Source organism: Protopterus annectens, chromosome 9.part0 (assembly GCF_019279795.1).
Source record: "Protopterus annectens isolate FY-2018-M chromosome 9.part0, PAN1.0, whole genome shotgun sequence".
Taxonomy (NCBI): Eukaryota; Metazoa; Chordata; order Ceratodontiformes; family Protopteridae; genus Protopterus; species Protopterus annectens.
Genome location: NC_056743.1, coordinates 1,618,319,274 through 1,618,336,488, shown reverse-complemented (window position 1 = coordinate 1,618,336,488; position 17,215 = coordinate 1,618,319,274). Strand labels below are relative to the sequence as shown.

General features: G+C 36.1%; 1 protein-coding gene across 1 annotated transcript in view; it reads left to right on the top strand.

Annotated features, from left to right (window-relative positions):
* LOC122810729 (adhesion G protein-coupled receptor E3-like) overlaps nucleotides 1–17,215 on the top strand; it is a 310,639-nt gene that overhangs the window by 223,941 nt on the left and 69,483 nt on the right. The window contains exons 5-6 of the mRNA XM_044082293.1: nucleotides 1,093–1,184; nucleotides 13,798–13,966. Of these exons, the coding sequence (XP_043938228.1) occupies nucleotides 1,093–1,184; nucleotides 13,798–13,966 (261 nt within the window). The remainder of the gene's footprint in view (nucleotides 1–1,092; nucleotides 1,185–13,797; nucleotides 13,967–17,215) is intronic.

Genomic DNA, 17,215 nt, shown 5'->3' with positions numbered 1-17,215 from the left:
GTGAGTCATAGTTCCTCATCCAAAGACTGCAATATCGAACAGCTTAACATTGAGTTGAGATGATCAAACCTGTATGACATCCACACAAACAAGCAATCCCCCCAAAAATAAATCTTTTTTTCAGGGGAGCATACCTGTCAAATGTCCAGACTTTTGCAGAATGTTCAGATTTTTGCCTCATATGTTGGTTTATTTCTCATAAAGTTTGTCATTTTCTGTAAAATTATTGGGAATTGAACTCATTAAACAATGACAAACATTTGAGTTTCAAACTTCATATCTTTCAGAAAAAGTATGCTAATGCAAAATCTGTTATTGGAGCAACTCTCTTAAGTTCATAAAAGCAACAATGTTACTGTTTTTTGGTCTTTGTCTTACCACTCATTTTGGTTTTGCCCAGAATTCTTGCACTAAGAGTCTACATACATGTATGTATTCAGACATGTTTGGTAACACTTTGCAGAAATATAAGAACAGTAACTGATACCATTTTAAGTACATGTCTTACAAAATGAGAAAGAATTAAAGGGATGCAATAACAATGATTACTTTGTCTCCTCACTGATTTTGGCTTTTCCCATAGTGGGAGGACAGTGAAATGCAGATTTGTAGATGTTAGATATGGGCTTTGTGTGGTGCAGTTAAGTACTTTAGTTGTTAAGAGTAGTATCACAAAGGAGTGTGTTAGCCTTTAGGTAGTGTACATGTTATTAGATTAGTTAGTGGACTATGTTTCAATATATTGGGTTGTTGATGATCTATGTAGTTGATGTTTTTTTTCAGTGCTGTGGATGCCAGCTAATCATGCTTGCAAAATTTCTGAATATACTCTATATGTGTGTTTACATATACATAGTTATTTAAACACATTTGGCAACAGTTAGGTTAAATATAATAGCAGTAACTGATATAGTTCTATGTATAGCTTACAAAATAAGAATGAATGAAAGTTTTGCACTAACAATGGTTACTGTTGTTATATAAAAAACAGCAGTGCTGAAAATAAATTGCATACCTTTGCTGCAAAAGTATTCTACTGAATATTATTGAGTTTGCCCTTCTTATTAAAATGCCTGTTTGTCTTCTTTCCAGATAAACCTAATCCTCTTTATTATAACTATTAACATGTTGCAAGAAAAACTTTCGTCAGTCAATAAGGACGTTTCAACCATCAACAACACAAGGTATATTACCTTTATATTTATAATCACATATTTGAAAAGTCCTTCATAAGTCATGTGATATGAATTTAAGTGGAGATTTTGCCTTAGTCTGTGCATAGCTTGTGCAGGAATTTATAAAGAAGAAACTTTGCGAATGACCTATAATATGAATAAACAACTGATGATAGAGTAGAAAACAGGTATGGTGCCATGATGCACAGTAATATGTTCTGTGAACTTATACCAAGGTGATTATATGCATGGTGCCATGATGTGCAGTAATACATTCTGTGAACTTATACCAAGGTGATTATAGGTGTGGTGCCATGATGTCCAGTAATACACCTTGTGAACTTATACCAAGGTGATTATATGCATGGTGACATGATGCACAGTAATATGTTGTGTGAACTTATACCAAGGTGATTGTAGGTGTGGTGCCATGATGTGCAGTAATATGTTCTGTGAACTTATACTAAGGTGCTTATAGGTGTGGTGCCATGATGTGCAGTAATACATTCTGTGAACTTATACCAAGGTGATTATATGCATGGTGCCATGATGTTCAGTAATACGTTCTGTGAACTTCTACCAAGGTGATTGTGGGTGTGGTGCCATGATGTCCAGTAATACATTCTGTGAAGTTATACCAAGGTGACTACAGGTGTGGTACCATGATGTCCAGTAATACATCCTGTGAAGTTATACCAAGGTGACTACAGGTGTGGTACCATGATGTCCAGTAATACATCCTGTGAAGTTATACCAAGGTGACTACAGGTGTGGTACCATGATGTCCAGTAATACATCCTGTGAAGTTATACCAAGGTGGTTATAGATGTGGTACCAGGATGTGCAGTAATGCATTCTGTGAGCTTACACCAAGGTAATTATAGGTGTGCTGCCATTATGTGCAGTAGTACGTTCTGTGAACTTATACCAAGGGGATTATAGGTGTGCTGCCATTATGTGCAGTAATACATTCTGTGAATGTATACCAAGGGGATTATAGATGTGGTACCATTATGTGCAGTAATACGTTCTGTGAACTTCTACCAAGGTGATTATATGTATGGTTCAATGATGTGCAATAATATGTTCTGTGCTGCTTCAGATTTTATGGAAAAATATGTATAGTGTTCGCAGAAAAATGTGACTTTTTGTGATGCTGCAGGAGTTATTAAGATACCTCTTTTTAATTATATTAACTTGAGATATGCTTAGAAATACAGCTGTCTCTTTCATCTTGAACAATTATTTTTAAATCTATTTTTTTCTGTGTGGCCTGTTATCTCTCCCATGACTCAAACAGGCGACTGTTCATGAAGGACAAGGACCAGTTATGGAATGACCACCATTTTGACAGCTAGCAGGGTGTTTCCTTTTTATGTCCTTTGTCTTGGCACTGAGGTGGCTGATGTATGTCCTTTACCAGAACTACATGCTCCTGACCTACATCTGCAGGGTACGTGATATGCTGCAATGGACAACACAGCCCCCCCCCCCCCCACATAGATGAGCATGCGTTAGATGCACAGGACTATACTATAAACCAGTGGCTCTAGGTCTTCAAACCCAGGTCAGCTGGGATACAGTGAGGGCTTCCTCCATCTAAGCCATGGAGATAACAGAGTTGTAATAAATTAGTTGGCAGAAAGATTTAAGAGATATAAGCTAAAAGTAATAAAAAAGCAATGCACTATATCATGAGTAGTGTAATAAGAGTTTGGTCAACAAAGTGTTTGAAACCAACCCTGAGTGTTCATGCTGAATTCCTTAGTGTATAACAGAACCAACTGATACTCAGCATGGATGAACCAAAACCTTAAGCACAGTACCTTAGGAGTCAGTTACTGATTTGCTCTGCTCTCCTAACAGAGACATCCACTGCATGTCTTGGGCAACTACATGAGTCAGATCTATAGCAATTCCAATAAGTACACTGTGACACAAACAGCACCCTCCTTGCTGTCTATATAACAAGGTAATATCTGAACCCCCTTTAATGGGTAATCTACATTCCCCAAATAGTGCAGCCTAAGCATTAACCTACGGAGACTGCACCCATCCACATGATATAATCTTTAGAAAGATATAATAGCTCTTTCTTAATTCTAGTGTGCCCCCCTGCAGATGAATACTTTGCAGCGACATCTCATTTTACGTCTTGGCTTTCAGCATATTCTCCACCATTTGGTATAATATGGATCTCCGTACACTGAAATCCAGTCCCTGAACTACATACCTTTGGTATATCTCCACCCCTTCAGAGTTCTAGCATAGACATGCATCTGTTTTATGTGCACCCTTCACCCCATGCATTTATAGCACATGCACAAAATTTATACCCCTACTCCAGTACATCTGCAGTAGTAATATGCATATACAGTTTGTACTTCCATCTGTCACGCACTGCGATATCTGACAACCAAAATGCTATGCACCTGATAACTTGCTATGCAGTCCCGGTCAGGATATGTGAAAACATCTGCACAATTTCCATCTCTGCAAGTTAAACCCAAACATGCATATATCATGTGCACACCTCTACCCTTCATTCCTACTTGCTCCCAAAATAAGCAAACCCACAACCATTCTCAGCTAAGTGCTCATATTACTCTGAGGTACAATTTTGCCCAAAGTGGAAGACTGTGTAAACAAGTAATTCATGAAGATGTGCCATTTTACATGTACCTATTTGTTGCATTGCCATATGTGTGACATTCTGCATAAGGGTTGTGTAGGCACAGTAAATGTTTACAATTTGTTCATCAGACAGGGTAAGGGAGACTGCCAGTTCCCAAACTATGATGATGGTGATATGACAGTGTTTGCCACTGTGACTGTCCTGTTCCACTCCTTTTCAACACCGGAGGACCACCCAAAGCTCCAACAGATACCCAGTGCTCCAACAGACATTTATCACTGTAATAGGAACTACTAGCATGTACATTACAACAACAACATTTTTTGAATGGTAAACTTACTCTGACTCCACTATTATGGCATCTCTAAATTGTGCTGATAATTAGTTATTTTTTTAATATCATTTGCTATCAGAGTTTAACATGGAACTTTTCTGTTGAACCAGATATTTTTTTCTGGATCACAGCCTTGCATAGTGAATGTATAAATTTCAGTCAAAAACAAGACGAGTGAACAGTGGAATTAAAGTGAGACTATTGAAAGATAATTTCTGTTACCTAAAGAGTTACAGAACCCTTTGGTGAAGTGTACTCTGGAAAAGGCATGATTTCCAAGGATTTGCTACTACTACATTATGTTTCCATCACAAATGTTAATGATTCTTTTGATAAATCTATTAAACACTATACCATTCAACACAGCTTTGCATAGTTGATGTTGTAAATATTAAGGATGAGGACTCTGGTTTATTTAAAAAAAAATGACCCAGGCCTCCACAAAAATGAATAAATAAATTAGAAGAGCCCCAGTCCTCAGCTGCATTAGTCCTCGACACGATGACCTAATAAAAATCAAAAATGAAACAAAACATACACTGGAGCCAGAATAAATTTAGCTCTTTTGTCCCATTTATTATAGAACTTCTTCAGAATTAAACAATCACTGACTTCATTTCTTTTTAAATAAAAAACATCCCTTCATCATATCCTGTGGTAATTAAACCTTAAAGGCATAGTTGTTCCAAAACCAGTAATACTTCAAAAACATATAATATTTGCTTACAATTCCATTTGTACATGAATATAAACTAAACATAAAATTTCAAACATAACTATAACATCTTTATATCAAAAATTGACATAATTTAAATAACTTTTAACTGAAATGTTGTCATTGATACCAGGTATTACATCAGCTCTTAAAAAAAATCTGTCATTTCAGCTCAATTCTCTCTAAAAAATTATTAAATGAACCTACAAATTTGTCTGTATCAACTTTTTCTACTACAAAAAAAGTGAATTTCTTAAAATGTTCACAATTTAACGAATGCTTTGCTAACGCATTATTTGTATGTTTTTTCTTTATAGCAAGGAGATGTTCTCTAATCCTATATCTTAATTTTCTTATAGTCTTTCCTATATAAAAATATTCACAGTTAGAACATACTGCAAGATAGACTAAACCTTCACTCTAACAAGCAAACCTACCTCTAGCTGTTAAAGTGTACTTTGAATGTTTAAAATGATGACTGTGCACACCCATCATATATCTGCAGTGATTACAATTCAAACAAGCAAACGTACTTTACATAGTAGTGATTCTATCATGATTTTCAAGTCTATGACCACTTTCTAAAATCTCTTTCAGATTTTTAGTTTTTTTTATTAATAAAATTAGGTTCAGTTCCTATAACTTTACTCAATTCATCATTGCCCAAAATAATTTTCCAATTCCATTGTACAATCCTTTTAATATTGGGTCCATCAACACTCATATGTACTGGAAATGCACATTTAAATTTCTCATTCTGTGTGAAATCCTGACTTAAATCCTTCTTCTGAAATCCAGCTTTAAGAATAGGGGGATACTTGTCAGACCTATGATTCTCAACATATTTGATAACATCATTCAATAGTTCGACAGAATAACCCCTACAAAGGAAGAGCTGCTTAAGTACTTCAACCTCTACTTTGAATTGTTGATCATTACTAATCATTTTACTGAGTCTAATAACTTGACCCTTAAATACATTTACTTTCATGTGTCTAGGGTGAAAACTTTCAAAATGTAAATAATTATCAGTAAAAGTCTTCTTTCTATAAACATTACTCCTAAATGTCTTTTTATCAGTGTCCATCCCTATTTCAATATCTAAAAATTGGACTAAAGTACCTTTATTACCAATAGTAAATGTAAGCCAAGTTACTGTCTGATTAATCTGTCTACAAAATCCATCGAACTGTTCAATAGTTCCTGCCCACACAAAAATGTTAATGATTCTTTTGATAAATCTATTAAACACTGTACCATTCAACAGTGCTTTGCATAGTTGATGTTGTAAATATTAAGGATGAGGACTCTGGTTTATTTAAAAAGAATGACCCAGGCCTCCACAAAAATGAATAAATAAATTAGAAGAGCCCCAGTCCTCAGCTGCATTAGTCCTCGACACGATGACCTAACAAAAATCAAAAATGCTTGGGTTTTAGACATGCAGTGTCCACCATAACTAATGCATAAAAGTAGATAATATTACTCTCAGTAACTTGGATAAGACAGTGTACAAGATGTCAGACTATTTAGTCAGTTCATCCATACATGCATCAAAAATAAGTCTGAGGCCCACTCCTCATTAAGACAATTATGCAAGGCATACGTATATGAACTGCTGAATTTTCAAGACAGTTTAAGTGTAATTCAGCAATATTGTAAGACTGCCACATTTAATTAATCAGAATTTACCTCTTCATTGGATTTCTTTAAGATACTAAGTAACAGTCTGTAGGTCTCTCAGTGTCCATCTTCTGATCAAATTAAGTTTCATGTGCAGCATCCAAATGTTCATATTTTAGTGCAGGGAGACATCACCTGCATCTAATGCAGTGGTCCTGAACATGTGATAGGCATTAAAACCCTGCAGAGGTGGAGTGCTTTCACTGGTCTAGAACCAGGCCTCTGTGATGATGAATATATTGTTTTTTTTCAGGAGATGGAGTGCTTGTAATTAGTAGAGTTTTTTTTTTCTTAAGGCTCATAGCATTGAGTAGCAATACTTTAATGTTATGCAGATTCTATGTTTCTATGTTGAAAGCTTTAGAAGACAGACATCGCCTTAAAATACTATATGAGGTTCGATAAAGATTTAGTCTCTATACAAAAGCCATGGGATGAGAGGTGCAGATCATCCTTGGAAAAGCAGTTTCAACTGTCTACCATCTCCTGGCAGGCTGGTATGTAATCTACCTACTTTGAATGACACCAGAAGCTCTACATGCCTATGTCTCACCAGTGCAGAGCACCATGCTACTGTGGGGTAAACATATTGTTCTAAATGCCTGTGTCTCACCAGTGCAGAGCACCATGCTACTGTGGGGTAAACATATGGCTCCGAATGCCTGTGTCTCACCAGAGCACCATGCTACTGTGGGGTAAACATATGGCTCTAAATGCCTGTGTCTCACGAGTGCAGAGCAAAATGCTACAGTGGGGTAAACATATGGCTCCAAATGCCTGTGTCTCACCAGTGCAAAGTACCATGCTACTGTGGTGTATTGATATGGCTCTAAATGACTGGGTCTAACCAGTGTAGAGCACCATGCTTCTGTGAGGTAAAAATACAGCTTTAAATGCCTGTTTCTTACCAGTGCAGAGCACCATGCTACTCTGGGGTAAACATATGGCTCTAAATGCCTGTGTCTAGCCAGTGTAGAACACCGTGCTACTGTGGGGCATACATATGGCTCTAAATGCCTGTGTCTCACCAGTGCAGAGCACCATGCTACTGTGGGGTAGGCAGAGTTGAGCTAAATTGCCTTATTTATAACACAGAAAATAAGCAACATAAAGCTCAGTAGAAAGTACCAACCAATAGCAAAGGACTTGAATTTAGCCTTAGTAGCTAATAATGCTTACAACTGTCCTGAGAACCTTCTTATGCCATCAGAAGGTACCAGTAAACTAATTTCAGCAAAATATAACTAATGTAGCCACTTACTAGGTTAGGAAGAATGACAAATAATGGTGGTTGACTTTTGGATCCCACATGGCTACTACTAGTGCTGGTCTCACAGCAACTACACTCAGCTAGGAATCAGTGTTCCTTTGCCTTCCTTTGCCCTTCTGTCACCAGAGGCAAACCAATAGCACTAATCCCAAGCTCACTGGTGATCATCGGTCTCAACTCAAATGTTCTATGGTTCTCCAAGCTTGTTGCAGGTTTCTCCTGATAAGTTGCCCTAGGTAGTGCATGCAACAGCTCAGTGTAAAAGACCTAAGCTGCACATTGGTCCAAAACCAGACCAGTCAGAGAAGTTCATACATATTGCCCAATCAGAGACAGTCAGGAATGAATATCGCTGTGCTCCTTCTCTCACAAGGAGCAAAATGGTAGCACTAATCCTAAACTTACTTCTAAAAAGCAGTTTTCAGGATTTGCAGTGGTTGGTAATCTCAAAAAAATAATGCCAATGTGCTCTTTGTCTCACTAGGAGCAAAACAGAAGCACTAATTCATGAGATGCAGTTTGTAGGCTATCCGTGATTAATAGGCTTGCCCAGATGTTTGTATTTCAAAAGCAGGATGGAACAAAATAGATTAATAGTCTTTGTATTGTAATGTAAACTAAACATTATGAAAATATGAAAGAGAGTAAGAGAGAAGTTTTAAAGTCTAAGAAAAGGACCCTCATAGTTTGAACTTCTAGTGCTCAGTCATATAAGCATACAAGATGTGACTGGGAGGAGATTCCAAAGTCAAATGTACAAAAAAGGCTGGACACTCAAGAGCCTCTGAGTTATATAGTAGAACACTGAAAGGGAGGACAGGTGGAAAACTCAGTCTCACAACAGCAGGTCAGTGGCATTAAAGGTTCATAGATTAGTACTAGTCTAACTGCCCTTATGAGCCATTTTAAGTCTAGCAAGTTACCCCATGTGAGAATAAAACAATGGTCCTTGTGTGCATAAGGTAAACGTTTAACCATTATGACAACCTTCCACCCCTTAAAGCATTATATGCCTAGCCAATTACCACAGGTTACACACAAACCATGTACCTTGTATTTGTGAGGTTAGCACCTTAACCATTATACCAACCCACCCACTCCTAAAGACTAAGAGGTTTCCCTTTTCTGCTAGCCTTAGACAAAAATTACTTCTCAGCCCCTCTGACAGATCACCTAACCTTACTGTCTTTGCAGTGAGAGCAGAGAAGAGAAAAGAAATGTTTCTTAACATGCCTTAAATAATTAACTCAAAGATACACCCAAATTTAAAATACAATGAATGTAAAGTACAACTCATTTAAGGTAATATGAATTGTGATAATTAAGACTAAACAAATAAAAGCACTGTAATGGCCAGCACATAAATATTATAGTTGGTACTGAAATATCAAAGAATCAAAACCTCAGCATGTCTGAGCAGCAACATTCCTGCTAGTTAATTTGGTTAGGCATGGAGATAAGTGAAGTCTTTCTCTGCCTCCTTTAGATCAGCTTATTCATCCAAGTAATCAAGTTCTGCTGAACTCAAATATCATCAGTCAATGTAGCTTTTTCATGCTATTTGTTCCATATCACAATTTAATATTTGCAGATTTCCTGCTACCTTGTAATAGTTGACTTTGCATTAGAAAACAATTGTACACGAATCACAGACTGTATTAATGCTAATGGTGGCCCACTCCATCTCTTACCCCTGGGAGGGTCTCCTGATGTGAATCTCCTGAATTAGTACTGCTGGAATCCCCAAATCTATTCATCTGCCTGCAGTTCTCCATCTCAGTTTATTCTTCTAACACCTGTTTTCAGTAATTTTTGTCAGTTTCTTGGCCCTGATAACCCTGTTGCACCTCTTACCTTTATTATCACCACTGAAAGTCCTTCCATTCCCATTAAGCCTAAAGGGTCATCTCTGATTATTTTAATGTTGTTAAAGTCTCTGATCCTGCTAATTCTGTGCTGGAGAAGGCCTGATTTTGTTATTCTTACCTGTGGTTCCACTAATTATAATAACTCTGTTGTGATCCTCATGGCACCACGGCACTGTTATTCATTTAGGGGTCCCTTGCTTTGTTACTTCTGCTAGTGGAGCTCATATACTGCAAACCTGAGCCGGCTGCCTAGTCACATATTTGAAATGAGAGCTCACAGCACTGAAACATTATTTTGCATTGCTTTGATAGTCAGAAATATCATCAGCAGTATTTATTTACTCAGCTGGTTACTCACAGTTAACATAAAACTCTGCAGGTTATCTGTGTGAATAGGTAAACTAGTGATTTTTGCTGACATATTATGCTGCACTGAAACAAGAGGTAAGAAAAGTTGAATGGTAAAATGATAGCATATCTGCGACCATATTAAATCATAACTTCAGCTATAAGTAGGCAAATTCCTTTTTGGGGATGGGAGGAGATAAAACACTGCCCTCAGGTTTGTTGAATGTTTTCTGACCATTGTTGATGCTTGTATGTTTTCCTTTTTTTTTTTTTTTTTTTTTTTTTATGCAGTGTAACTGTCACTGATGCATGACCTCAGTCTGGTATGTTTGATTTGCTTGTCAGTGTTTATTTTATTTGGTAAGTGGGATTGAACACTTATAAACATGGATCATGTTCAGGTATATCACAGGAATGCAGAAAAAGACGAAAACATTCTCTTCGCCTATGCTAATTGCCCAATGACACTTGGTCAGTTAGCACAATAGCAAGGAATTCTAAAGCAGGGACAGGAGTAGCCACATTCAGGAAGCTGACATTAGCATTGCATTACTTTGTCTCTGAATCAAACACTGTGCTTTCAGGTCTGACAACACTAGTGTTCTCCTTAGTGGTTGATGGGTCTATATTAGAACACCAAACTTTCAAAATTTCGAGTGTTCTAATATCGAACCCTGTTAATCTAAAATTTAAAACATTGAACATACAGAACAGCAAATTTTATCCTAGGGATAAAATTTGTTCTTCCAAAACACATACACACAACGCAAGCACACCAAACAAACACCAGTCCACACACATACACCTAAACTCTTACACCTAACCCTACACTAAACTATACATACACCACTAACGATCCAGTTACCTTAACCCAAACCCTAACCCTAAGGTCCATCACTATCACACAGTCACCTCACCCGTGCCCTAACCCTAACTCACCTAACCCGCCCTAACCCTCACGTCCACACAGTCGCACACTTACCTGACCCATGCCATAACCTTAACTCACCTAACCCGCCCTAACTCTCACGTCCACACAATAGCACATTTACCTGAACCCGACCTGTAACTTTCCACCACAGCACTGAAAATACCAAAGCAACAGAAACAGACAACCAAATTCTTTCCCTAGGGAAAAATTCAATTTTCTGTTTCTTCGATATTTTCAGCGTTCGCTAAAAACGGGTCAATATTAGAACACTCGAAATTTTGAAAGGTCGGTGTTCTAATATAGACCCATGGTTGATGTATCACATTAGCAAAGGCACCCTCTCCACACACACACACGCACAACACACACACACACACACACACACACACACACACACACACACACACACACACACACACACACACACACACACACACATACACACACACACATATACACACACACACACACACACACACACACACACACACACACACACACACACACACACAAACAAACACACACACACACACACCAATGCACACATCCATGTAGACTCATTCATGACCTACAGACATGTTTACACACATCCCCCCACTGACATATTCCCCGCCCTCAGTATCTCTAGACTTAATGGCATTGCAAATACTGCCATAGGTGTGAATGGGTGACTGCTATCTTTTCATGGCATTCACTTTTTTCCCATCTAAATAAAAAATGTTACTTGAGCAAGTAAATAGGAGCTACAGACATTTCTGGGGTAAAACATGTCTAATTAGCCCCTCTTGACTACAGCATTACTATTCAGCATCATCTATAAGACTATTTTTCACATTGAATCCCCCTTGTAAGGGGGAAAACATCAATTTCTAGAAATCTATGAATCAGATAGGCTTAGTGTAATACAGAAACCTTCTGAAATAAGGCTTCCATATTGTTTTTACCATTTCTGAATGCCAAGTTTTTAGTACATGCCATCACACCTAATAAGCACAAGGAATGCTTAGATAACTGAATATGGTATATACACTTATTTAAAGTTAGTATGTTACAGCTGCTAGAATCACAGCACCATTTACAGTAAAATATTTGTTACAGTTTTAGCATCTACTTACATTATAATTACCTACCTTCTTCTTTTGACTTTTCCCAGTTAGGGGTTGCCACAGCAGATCACCTGTCTGCTCATGATTAGCAATAGAGTTTTACAATGTTGAGTTGCCAGTTCAGCGCCCAACCTTTCACGGAAGGCACACACACACGCACACACTCACGCCTAGGGTCAAATTAGAGTATCCAATCCACCTGCAGCATGTCTTTGGGATGTGGGAGGAAACTGGAGCACCCATAGGAAATCCACGTGACCACAGGGAGGACATGCAGACTCTACACAGAAGGCACCCCAGCCTAGGATCAAACCGGAGAACATCTTGCTGTGAAGCGGCAATGCTAACTGCTGCACCACCGCGATTGCCCATTATAATTACCTACCATTTGTTGAAAATACACATCATTGGAGGAAGAAAAAAACAGTGCAACTGATTGAAAGTCAGCTTATCGAACATACTGACTGTTTGTCCTCTGGGAGATTGCACTACAGTAGGAATAAGGTAATTTACCCTTTCCCCACTGCACCATGATTTCAAAGTTAGCATGTATAATTAGCAAGGGGTGTGAGGTGTGGAGTTCTTGCTCCCCTACAAAAAAACATGTTTTCTTTTTTCAATAGACAACTGATCAACCAGTTGTGTTTGATCAGCTGTTGTTCAGAATATTTTGCACCAGCTTCTTAAACTATTGCATAATTGTGCATTTATAACCTCATGAAGAGTGAGAATATTTTGCAGTAGCTTGTTAAATTATTGCATAATTGTGCATTTATAACTTCATGAAGTGTAGTTTGCATTGACAATTTGGTCTGTAAAAACTACAGAATGAAATGTATGACAGGTACTGTTCTGAATGGGACGTTGTAAAGACCATGACAGTATTAATTCTGGCTTTATTAGCACCAGGTATGGGTGAGAATGATGGCTGAATGTTGCACTGGCTACACAGATATAGTACAGAAATTTGCTACAACTCTCCAATTATAAGTATGTCTCTGTATCTTCTGTCTAGCAGAGAAGTTTGCTTGTGTGAAAGCCACCTAAAGTAAGGAGGCAGGTAAGTATAGCAGATGGGGGAAGGAGGGTATCACAACAGACAGAACAAAACAGGAGATGGGGATGGACAGAAGAAGAAGATGAAGAAGAAGAAGAAGCAGGTGGGAAGTTGGAATGGGGGGGGTACTGAGAAAAGTTGTTTATGGATGAGATGTAGCATGCATGCAGTGCGGCAATGCAGTCACTGATGGGGATCCTAGGCTAAAACTTGTCGTTGACCCCATAATATTATTAGTGGCCCACTACTGATGAATGGGGCTTCAAGTTATGAAGTGTTTTTGCTTTTTAATACTGCATGTTTAGAATGCATAGAGTTAACCAATTGTCTAGTGTGGTTTGGCTGTATTATTCTTTTTTTTAATTACACAGTCTACATACACCACAACAGACTGTCCATAAAACTAGGAAATAGATGCCATGAAAGTTATCTAGCAGCAAAGGAGTACACTTCTGAATTGAGATGAGTAATGTCACAGAGAAATTACAGAGCTGTTAAAGTTATAAGTAAGAAAGCTCCCATCCAAATTACATACTGATTCATTCAGTAAAATGTATAATTCAGAACTATGTTTGGCTTTTATATACAGGAAAACAGTAGAGTGACTGTGATGACTCTAGAAATGCTAATGATTAATCTTCATATGAATTCACTGGTCTAATTGTTTTTTGGCAGGGTCCTTCTGTTTAAGGCTGTTTCTCAGTTCCTTGTTCTGGGTTGCACATGGATATTGGGCATCTTTCAAATTCAAAAGGAGACCCTTGTGATGGCATATATTTTCACAATATTGAACAGTTTCCATGGAGTTTTTATGTTTCTGCTCTACTGTCTGTCAAACAAACAGGTAGGAATATGTTTATATTTACTTGTGCATTATTTCATGTGGGTATGGTTTTATATCTACAATTAGATGTAACTGAATTTGTTCACAGTAATAATTTCTATGAAATGCTGACATTTTAATTCATTGTAACCTGGAAAAGGATGCCCATGGTGCATATCACATTAAGCTCAGCCAATATATCAAATGAAATGCAAAATTCTGTTGACCTAAAACTTGATAAAAAATCAGAAATAGCACATACTACATACTGCTTTAGGCTCAGACACTATATCAGATGAAATCTGAAATGTTGCTGGTATAAAATATTATAGCCATCAGGAATAACATATGATAAATGTAAATAGTTATATAATGGTTTGAAGTTAGTAATGTTTTAGAACTGTAAATATGTTATTTATCTTTATTTCATGTAATGTTTCTTAAGACATCTTATATGAAATAATAAAAAAATATTTAGTAAAAAAAAAAAAGGAATAACATATGATACATACTATATGAGAGACTCAGTCACTATATCAGATAAAATGTGACATTCTGTTGATATAAAATATGATAACCATCAGAAATAACCATGAAGTCATACAAATGTAGTATTAGAACATAGAAGAATAAATTAAATGCAGATATTATAAAGAAGGAAGTGAAGTGGGCATACATAGGATGAAAGAGATGAAAGAGAGAGGATGGGATGGTTTTGGACTAAAAATATTCAGGCAGACTAGAGAGGCCATGTGGCAGGTGTTGAAGGAGGAGTACAGGACCATGCAAGATTTGAGGAAGATTTTAATGTGCAAGAGTAATGCTAATCCTAAAAGGGGGTGGGAGTCAGAATGAAATGGAATTACAAGCCTATTTCATTGATTACCACCGATGTTAAAATTTTGTCCAAAGAACTTGTAGCTAGGTTAGATGAGAGCCTTCCACCAATAATACAGGAAAGGCAAACTGGTTTTATGAAAAAAAAAAAACTGTAGAGCCAAAATCAATGAGTGGGGTTTGATGAAAAAAAATGAAAAGAAGTGGAGTGTACAGGGTTACTAGAATTATCTGATCGAGAGAAGGCATTTTACATGGTGAGATAACTTATTATAGAATATACCACTGAAATGAAGAATGGGAAAGAAATTCAGCAGGTGGGTGAAGGTGAATTATGATACACCAGAAATGGAGAAAATGATCAACAGAGGAATATCTGAAATGGTAGAAGTAGGTAAAGAGCTGGCTATTTCTCCCTCTGTGTATGTATGTATATATATATATATATATATAGAGAGAGAGAGAGAGAGAGAGAGAGAGAGAGAGAGAGAGAGAGAGATACTCACCCACCCACACAAACACACACACACACACACACACACACACACACACACACACACACACACACACACACACACACACAGACATATATATTTACTATTTAAGAATTCCCTAAGAGTCACTATGCTCAACCAATTATTTCCATTTGAGTTATATTCAGCTAATAATCTTTCTACAGTATTTATTTTATTTCTATCTAAAAGCTGAAACCAAAAGTTTAAATTGCTTTCACCAAGATTAATTAGTATATTAATGTTAAAGGAATCCAAACAATCAGTAATATGAGCTATAGGAAATATTAGGAATAACCATTGTTTGACTAAATAGTTTGGATCCATTATTGATTTAAATATATTTAATATATGTTTGATACCAAAAATATAATCAATTGATAGTCTAGTGTTCAAACAATAATCTTTTAAAGCCCACATGTTATACTATTATTTGATGCAATATTAAAATTTACATCAGGTGAAGTAGTTGACACTAAGATTTCTTCATGCAAAGATTTCCAATTTGAACTTTAAGTAGAATTTAGCCAAATACTGTCAACATTTAGAGTAGCAGATTTAATATAGAGATCAGTATTTAGTAATCCAATGCCACCCTTTTTCCTACCTTGTATATGCCATTCATAAGCTATCCTTGCTTTTTGGGGGGAACCACAAAAATTTAATAGCATAGAATTTATTCTTTTGATATTTTTTGGGAGGTGATAAAGAGCTCTCTGAGTGAGATATAATACTGAGTGAGATATAATATTGTTGGCAAGATTATCATTTTTATTAGATTAAGTGTATCATCCATTGAGAAATGCATTTTATTCCAACTTTCAATTAGTTTTGAAATGATGTTAGCTAAGTTTTTATAATTTAATGAAACTGTTTGTTTTCCATTTGGTTTTTGCATTTATTCTTAAATATTTAAGTTGTTTGTTTTCACAATTAAATCGATTGTACTTTTTAAAATTGGGGTTATTTGTTATCAATATTGTTTTTGCTTTATGATTGTTAAATTGAATAACAGTGATTTGCCCAAACAATTTTATTGACTTAACAATATTTTCTAATGAAGCTTTAATGTTACTAGTAGTTAATAAAACATCATCTGCAGATAATTTAATAGTAGAATTATAATTATCATTCACAGAGAAAACATTTTCTTCAATTGTTATCTCTAACATAAGTAGCAAAGAGTTCTAATGATAAGGTAAATAATAATGGGGATAAGGGACAACCTTGCTTGGTTCCTTTTAGTATTTTGAATGATTTTGAGATAAATTATCCCATTTTAAGAAAGAAGAATGTACTACTATAATAGCTTCATTATTAATTCTATAAATCCTGATGAAAAATTATATTCTTTAAGTACTCTTTGTAAATATACCCAATTAATTGAATGAAAAGCTTTATCAATGTCTAGACTTAATATTGTTAGTTCTTTTTTATTTTTGTTAGCGATGTCTATTAAAGATAAGACTCTAATGATGTTATCTTGTACTTTTCTTCCTATGATAAATCCAGTTTGATCTTCTTAAATTAGCTTTGATATTATATGATTTAGTCTTTTAGATAGAATAGCCATTAAAATCTTATAATCTGCATGTAATAAAGGGCTAAGTCTGTATGAAGTACAATTTTTTGGATCTTTATCATGTTATAGAATAGAAGATATTAAAGAAAATGTCCATGAAGATGGAATATTTGAAGTACTTATAACTTCATTAAATGCATTTAACAGAACTCTTATTATTTGGAATTATTTTATATACCTCAGATGTTAGACCATCAAGACCAGGAGCATTATATTTTTTTAAACTTTTAATTTGTTCTTTCAGTTCTCTAAGGGTAATGGGTTGATGTAGTTTATCATTTTGTTCATTTGTTACTTTTTTATATTTTCTCTTAGAAAACCTTCTGTTATATTGATATT